This window comes from Primulina tabacum, chromosome 5, assembly GCF_025594145.1.
Source record: "Primulina tabacum isolate GXHZ01 chromosome 5, ASM2559414v2, whole genome shotgun sequence".
Classification (NCBI taxonomy): domain Eukaryota; kingdom Viridiplantae; phylum Streptophyta; class Magnoliopsida; order Lamiales; family Gesneriaceae; genus Primulina; species Primulina tabacum.
The window spans coordinates 35,282,507-35,290,635 of NC_134554.1; the positions used below are offsets into that span (position 1 = coordinate 35,282,507).

At 43.1% G+C, this 8,129-nt stretch overlaps 1 protein-coding gene across 1 annotated transcript; it reads left to right on the forward strand.

The window, feature by feature from the left end:
• Positions 1–3,298: 3,298 nt before the first annotated feature.
• Positions 3,299–4,432, forward strand: LOC142544361 (uncharacterized). Its single transcript, XM_075651418.1, has one exon. The coding sequence runs from the start codon at positions 3,299–3,301 to the stop codon at positions 4,430–4,432; it is 1,134 nt and encodes a 377-aa protein (XP_075507533.1).
• Positions 4,433–8,129: the final 3,697 nt, after the last annotated feature.

The window sequence follows — 8,129 nt, forward strand, 5'->3', positions numbered from 1 at the left end:
GGACCAGTCTTCGCATCAGATAAAGAACCTACATAAAGAATCAGCTTCTCTTTCTTGATGGTGGACTCAAAGGTAACAAGCATATTTACCAACTCCTCACGGGTAGGCTCCAGCTTGTTCATATTGAAATTCACTACAAAATGATCAAATGAGCTAAGCAGCGACAAGAGCAACACGTCAGTGGTCAACTCCGAAGGCAACATAAGATCCATGCCAACGAGCTTGTCCATGAGCCCAATTGTAAAATCCAAGAATTTTAAGTTTTATCATTTACGTTTTATCACGATAGTATATTTTGGATACCTGGATTTATCTTATTTTAGGATGTGAGATTTGTAAGATTTTACCAAGATTGAGTGAATAATAATCTCGTGTATATTATTTGAAATTGAGCAGATAAAAATCCAAGAATTGAGTTGATATTGAGACACCGGGATAAAAATCAAGCAAGAGATAATAAAATCCCTAGAAGTCGAAATTAAACAGTGTATATATATAATGCAAATTTCGAAAATTAGGGGATGGAAGGTTTAAGATTTCGAACAATATCACGATTATATCATGATTCTGGATTAAGATTTGATTCAGAGTTCAAACGCACTATAACTCTTGATCACGATAGCAGCCAACCCCTATAAATAAGAGGGCCCTGTAGACTCGAAAATCACACCTCATATCACACAAAATTTCGAAATTTGTGCCCTAGTCTCCCTAGGATTTTCGAGCACAGCGAAGCGCTGCCGCCGTCCAGCCGCCGAAGAGGAATTTTCGAAAATTCCTGTGCAAGCAATCCTAGTTATTCACGGTTTTTTTCATAAAAAATTCAAGGTAAGTGGGCAAATTTTAAAATTCTTAAATTTTCGGTTATGTGTTTTTTTTTTAAAGAAAAATTCGGTCGAACACCGTCTACGTTTTTTTTTTAAATCTTGGTACGTTTATACGTTGGCACTGTGAGAAATTCCCTGAAAATGGGTGGAATTCCAACATATGGCCCTTAACAGTGGGATAGAACTGTTTTATGGCCTCACCCCCTTAGAGGATCAAAACTTAGGGTCTGATATCAGTAAACCATGAAAGGTGAAAAATCGCAGTGTTACAATGATATGAATACGATGTTACGATTATGAAAAGCATGTTGTAAATATGTGTTATTTTCGAAAATATTGAAAAAAATTTTATGTTGTGCTCGATATCCTCCTCTTGCTGAGTATTTCCCAAAATACTCACCCCTTACACCCTTCCCCAGATAAATCCGAAGAACAGGTTGAAGAAGAAAAATCTGAAAAATTTTGGGGATGGTGAATTTGGTGATTTAGTTTAGTCATGTTATTGTTTTTTTTTTTTTTGAATTTTAGTACTTTCAATTTCATGTTAGACGTTTTCCGCAAATTTATTTTATTCATTTGTAAAGACTTTGGTTTTTGAGATTATGATTAATAAACCGGTATTTCGGTTTATACTCTGCTACGAGGCTGGTTGTTTTCAATTGTATGATTGTTAAACGACGCCGGTGTCAAATCCCGAGTTTCGGGGCGTGACATTTAAGTGGTATCAGAGCCGCTAGGTTCATAATCCGAGTGGGAAAAAATCGATTTGAAAAAAAAAAAAGGAAAATTTTCGGGAAATTCCGGCGAACAAGCGTCTACGCGCGCCGCCGATTTTCCTCCGATTCTGGCCGCTTCCAGTACTTTTTCTTCGATCGGCGACCAATTCTAGAACCGCCTCGATGAGACGAACAAAAGCCCTCAAACAATTTCAGGTTTCGCGTTCGGGTGCAACCGGAATTTCGGATCTACGATGGGGCGTCCGAAACCCTAACGCCGAATCTTATTTCGTCCAATTACCCTACCAATCCTACTCCGATTTTCAATTCCTTTTACCCAAACATTATAATACCCATGGGTAACTTTTGCCAACAATCAATTTTGAGATCGGATCAACCAATCGAAAACGCCCAATTTCAAGTGAGTCCACCGAGTTTGAGCGAGTTCCGGCCAAATTAGGTAGTTTTCCGACCGGTTCTTTCCATGCCACCACCGGTTCCGTGATCCTGACCCCTTCGCCGACACACGCCTTTGCTCCGACCATATTCCGGCGAGTCAACTCGGCCGATTCAACGAGTCAACCCGCCAGCATACACCCTCTCGACACGTGTCTATCTCAAAACTTTCCAGTTCTGGAAATTTTCGAAAATTTTTAATTTTCAGTATCTTACCCTATCCTGATATTTTATTCTGTCATATTGCTGATATTCTGAGCACTTTCTTTTTATTTTCTTTCAGGAAATATCTCCCCGATTCCGCACTCGTGCCCAGGCTGCCATCCACATGAAGCAGCTTGCCATTGATAATCAGTCGCGCATGATAAAGCGCCTTAGAGCCAGACTAGGTGAGAGAAGACGGGAGAATGCGATCTTAGCCACAGAAAAAGAGGTAATACGAACCCAACTTAACAACGCAATCTATCAGGGAGAGTTGGTAAGAGGGGATAACATGGATTTGAGGGATCGCATAGAGCACGGCTTGTATTGAGAGAAAAGGATGCAAGAAGATATCGACCGATACCGTACAGAATTGGAGGAAGAAAAACAACAAAGTGCCAGGAACAAGAAGCGACTAGAGAATTTAAGTGAGGCTATAAGCAGCATTGCAAGGGTGAACCAGCATCTGGCTCATCAGGGTGAAGCGCTGAAGAACAAGATCAAGCAAAATAAGAGGGATTACGAACTGCGCCACCAGTTTACCATTGATATGTTGGACGAGACAGAGGCAGACGTTCCGGGGTGGAAGACACAAGTGGCCCAGCTTAATACAGAGAAGGCCCAGCTCACTCATATGGTAGAGCTACTTCAGGAAGGAGAGCCGGAGGAGGAGCCGGAAGAGGAAGAGCCCATAGAGATTGAGGAGCCGATAGCAGCCATTGGGGATGGAGAGATAGAGGATTAGACTAGGAAATCTTAGTGAATTTGTTCTAGGAGTTTTATTTTACTTTTTTCGTTGTTCCTATTTTATTCAGTACGACTTTTGTTTCCTTTAGACTGGTCATGTTCTTTCTTTTAAAAATCAACAAAAAATTGTTCTATTTGGTTCATTGATTTCAATTTATTTCAGCACAATCTATGGTATGAACTCTACTCGTACAACAAATTCTTAAAACTTGCAATTGTAGGAAATGGCCGGTAGACCCCCAAGACAAAACCAGCAACCCGCGTTACGCTAATGCCAACCGTGAAGGCGGACAGGAGAACGAGCAAGGGAATGGACCCCCGCCTTCAGTCAACTTAAGCCAAGCTGATCTTATGGCCATAGCCACCATTGTGGCGACAACACTGCAAGAATTGGAAAACCAGAACGCCAATTATCCACCACCACCTCCACCACCTAATGGAATTAGGTTCCGCTATGAATCGCTTCGCAAGAATAGGTGTCCAACCTTCAGTGGAGCTGCAGACCCTGAAGTTAGCCAGAGTTGGCTGAAAAGTGTAGAGACGCAGCTGCGACTATTGGAAGTTCCCGAGGCACTGAAAGTGGACGTAACTGTGCTGTTCCTGGAAGATAAAGCAGGAAAATGGTGGGAAGCAATCTCGCCAGCCATGACAGCTGCAGGACCAATGACTTGGCAGCGATTTCGAGAAGCCTTTCTGAAACAGTATTATCCAGCCGAGGTCAGACTGCAGAAACTGAGTGAGTTTGAAAACTTCACTCAAACTCCGGATATGTCGGTTGTGGAATACACCTCCCAGTTTAATGCCCTTGGATCTTATGCTCCGGCAATCATGGCGGACGAAGTTTTGAAATTGCACCGTTTTAAAAAGGGATTGAACAGCAGGATCCAATCAGCCCTAGCAGTCTGCCAACCCGCGAATTTTTCAGATCTAATGGGTGCAGCTATCCGAGCTGAAACTGACATCCAGCGCAGGGAGAAGGAATTTAAGAACAAAAAGCCCATGAATAGTCAGTCCTCACGTAGCAATCAGACTTTCAAGAAGCCTAACCAGTCCGGTAGACCATCTAAAGGGCCTTCGCCTACCTCAAGCTACCAGGATATTAAGCCTTGCCCAACTTGTCACTTACGACACCTGGGAAAATGCCGAAGAAACAGTGGTGTATGCTTCGGATGTGGGAAAGCGGGACACCGAATTGCCGAATGCCCTACTGCCGCCAACCAAGCCGCCGGGCCCAATAAGGGAACTGGGCCAAATTCAGGAGCTAACCCCAACAAGCCAAAGGAAAGCAAGCCTAACGCCAGGGTCTTTGCTATGACTCAAGAAGAGGCCGACGACGCCAATGAAGTCGTGTCAGGTACCATCCTAATTCAAAAAGTGCCTGCGTATGCGTTATTTGATTGTGGTGCTACGCATTCTTTTGTATCTAAGAGATTGGCTAAGAAACTAGGACTTAAGCCTGAATTATTAGCGAACCTTTTCGAATAGCCACACCTACAAATAAGGCCATCGAAACTCACGAGATTCACAGGGACTGTTTAATCAGTATCGGTAATCAGACTTTCAGTGCAGACTTGATACAATTAGTTATGGTCGACTTCGACATCATTCTAGGAATGGATTGGTTAGACAGAAACAATGCAATTAGTGGACTGTAAAAGGAAAAGAGTTAAGCTCCGAACCCCAAATCAGGAAGAGATCGTGTATCATGGTAAATCCAAGGAACATAAATCATTTCTTTCCGCTTCCCAAGCATGGAAGGCCATGAAATCCGGAGAAGATATCTACCTGGCCATGATCAGCGAAGTAAAAGGAGAATTCGAACTGAAGATAGAAGACATCCTAGTAGTATGCGAATTCCCGGATTTTTTCCAGAAGAACTCCTAGGGATAGTTCCGGACCGCGAAGTTGAGTTCGAAATTAATCTGGTCCCTGGTGCAACACCAATTTCGAAAGAGCCTTACAGGATGGCGCCAGCTGAACTCAAGGAGTTAAAGGAACAACTCCAAAAAATTGCTGGACAGAAAGCAAGTGCGACCCAGTGCGTCACCATGGGGAGCACCAGTACTCTTCGTAAAGAAGAAAGATGGTATTATGAGATTATGCATCGACTATAGAGAACTGAACAAGATCACCATCAAGAACAAGTACCCCCTCCCGAGGATTGACGACCTATTTGATCAGATTAAGGGAGCCGCAGTATTTTCTAAACTGGATCTAAGGACAGGATACCACCAACTGAAGGTCATGGCGGAAGATATCCCCAAAACATCCTTTCGGACAAGATATGGGCATTATGAGTTCACAGTGATGCCGTTTGGGTTGACCAACGCGCCTGCAGCCTTCATGGACCTAATGAACAGAGTCTTCAAGCCATTCCTGGATCAGTTCATAGTGGTATTTATTGGCGACATCCTCGTCTATTCTTCTAACGAACATGATCACGAAGAGCATCTCCGCATTGCGCTTCAGACTTTGAGAGAGAAGGAACTCTATGCTAAGTTTAAGAAATGTGAGTTCTGGTTAAAGAGTGTATCCTTTTTAGGACACATAATCTCTGAAGCAGAAGTATCAGTGGATCCCAAGAAAGTCGAGGCAATTACAGACTGGCCAAAACCTAAGAACGCCACAGACATCAGTAGCTTTCTTGGACTGGCAGGGTATTACAGAAAGTTTGTCGAAGGTTTTTCCTCAATCGCCATACCACTGACTAAACTCACTCAGAAGAATTCCAAGTTCGTCTGGGACGAAGGTTGCGAGAAAATTTTTCAGACATTAAAAGAAAAGCTCGCATCCACGCCAGTACTAATCTTACCCACTGAAGATAAGGAATTCACCATCTACAGCGACGCATCTAAGGAAGGTTTGGGATGCGTACTCATGTAAGAGGGAAGAGTAATAGCCTACGCATCAAGGCAGTTGAAACCGCACGAGCAGAACTACCCTGCGCATGATTTGGAGCTAGCAGCAGTTGTCTTTGCCTTAAAAATTTGGAGGCACTATCTCTACGGTGCCAAGTGTGAAATTTTCACAGATCACCAGAGTCTCAAGTACCTGTTCACCCAAAAAGAACTGAACATGAGGCAAAGGCGGTGGATCGAACTGCTGAAGGATTACGACCTGACTATCAGTTACCATCCGGGTAAAGCGAACAAGGTGGCCGATGCTCTGAGTCGGAAAAGTGAGAGCAAGATTACTCTGGCCCCTCTCTCCGCGAGACCATGTCTGCAAGAGACCGTCAAGTTAAACCAGGATCGAGACCCTGAGCTAAAGAAACTTAAGGGACAATTCGAAAGCGGGAAGTCTCAAGATCTACAAATTGATGAAAAAGGAGTCCTGTGGATGAAAGGACGACTGTGGGTACCAGACAGCGATAACCTTCGCCAAGAAATACTGTCAGAAGCACATAAGTCCAAATTTTCAGTCCATCCAGGGAGTACAAAAATGTACAGGGACCTTAAGATGAATTTTTGGTGGAATGGAATGAAAAGAGACGTGACAGAATTTGTCTCTAAATGCCAAGTGTGTCAACAGGTCAAAGCAGAGCACCAGCGACCAGGAGGATTATTGCAACCGTTGGAGATACCTGAGTGGAAGTGGGAACATATCTCCATGGACTTTGTGGTGGGGTTACCAAGGTCGAGGCAAGGTCAAGACGGAATATGGGTAATTGTAGATAGACTTACAAAATCTGCACACTTCCTACCCGTCCGTATGAACTATAATCTGGACAAGTTGGCTACACTGTATATGGACAATATTGTACGACTTCATGGAGTACCAGTGAGAATCCTGTCTGACAGAGACCCAAGGTTCGTCTCACGTTTGTGGAAGAGCTTTCAGGGGGCCATGGGAACTAAAGTGACTCTTAGTACGGCCTATCACCCACAAACCGATGGCCAAACAAAGAGAACAATTCAAACCCTGGAAGACATGCTGCGAGCCTGCGCCCTATAATTCAGTAGCAATTGGAGCAATCATCTACCATTGATCTAGTCTGCTTATAATAATAGCTATCTCAGCAGTATTAGGATGGCTCCATACGAAGCCCTGTATGGGAGAAAATGCCGATCACCCTTATATTGGGACGAAGTGGGAGAAAAAGCAATAGTAGGACCCGAGCTCGTACAGATAACAATAGACAAGGTTACCGTAGTTCGAGAAAAACTCAAGGCAGCCCAAGATCGACAAAAGAGTTGGGCAGATCTGAAGAGAAGGCCAGTGGAATTCAACGTTGGCGAGAAGGCCTACGTAAAAGTGTCGCCTATGAAAGGAGTTGTCTGATTCAGTAAAGCTGGGAAGCTAAACCCCCGTTATGTAGGACCCTTTGAGATTTTGGAAAAGGTGGGCACACTAGCATACAGATTGGCCCTGCCACCAAGCATGTCTAGAATTCACAACGTTTTCCACGTGTCCCAACTACGGAAATACATCTCGGACCCAAGCCACGTGTTGGAAGCAGAACCGCTCATGATCGAAAGTAACTTGGGAGAAGAGCTGAAGTACGAAGAAGTTCCCATTAGAATCGTGGACACCAAGGACCAAGTACTAAGACGACGAATCATTCCCTACGTCAAGGTACAATGGTCTAACCACACCGAAAGAGAAGCCACGTGGGAGCTAGAAGAAAGGATGAGAAACCAATACCCGTACCTCTTCATAGACCAAGCCAACCAAAGTTTCGAGGACGAAACTTCCCATAAGGAGGGAGGGATGTAAAATCCAAGAATTTTAAGTTTTATCATTTAAGTTTTATCACGATATTATATTTTGGATACCAGGATTTATCTCATTTTAGGATGTGAGATTTGTAAGATTTTACCAAGATTGAGTGAATAATAATATCGTGTATATTATTTGAAATTGAGCAGATAAAAATCCAAGAATTGAGTTGATATTGAGACACCGGGATAAAAATCAAGCAAGAGATAATAAAATCCCTAGAAGTCGAAATTAAACAGTGTATATATATAATGCAAATTTCGAAAATTAGGGGATGGAAGGTTTAAGATTTCGAACAATATCACGATTATATCATGATTCTGGATTAAGATTTGATTCAGAGTTCAAACGCACTATAACTCTTGATCACGATAGCAGCCAACCCCTATAAATAAGAGGGCCCTGTAGACTCGAAAATCACACCTCATATCACACAAAATTTCGAAATTTGTGCCCTAGTCTC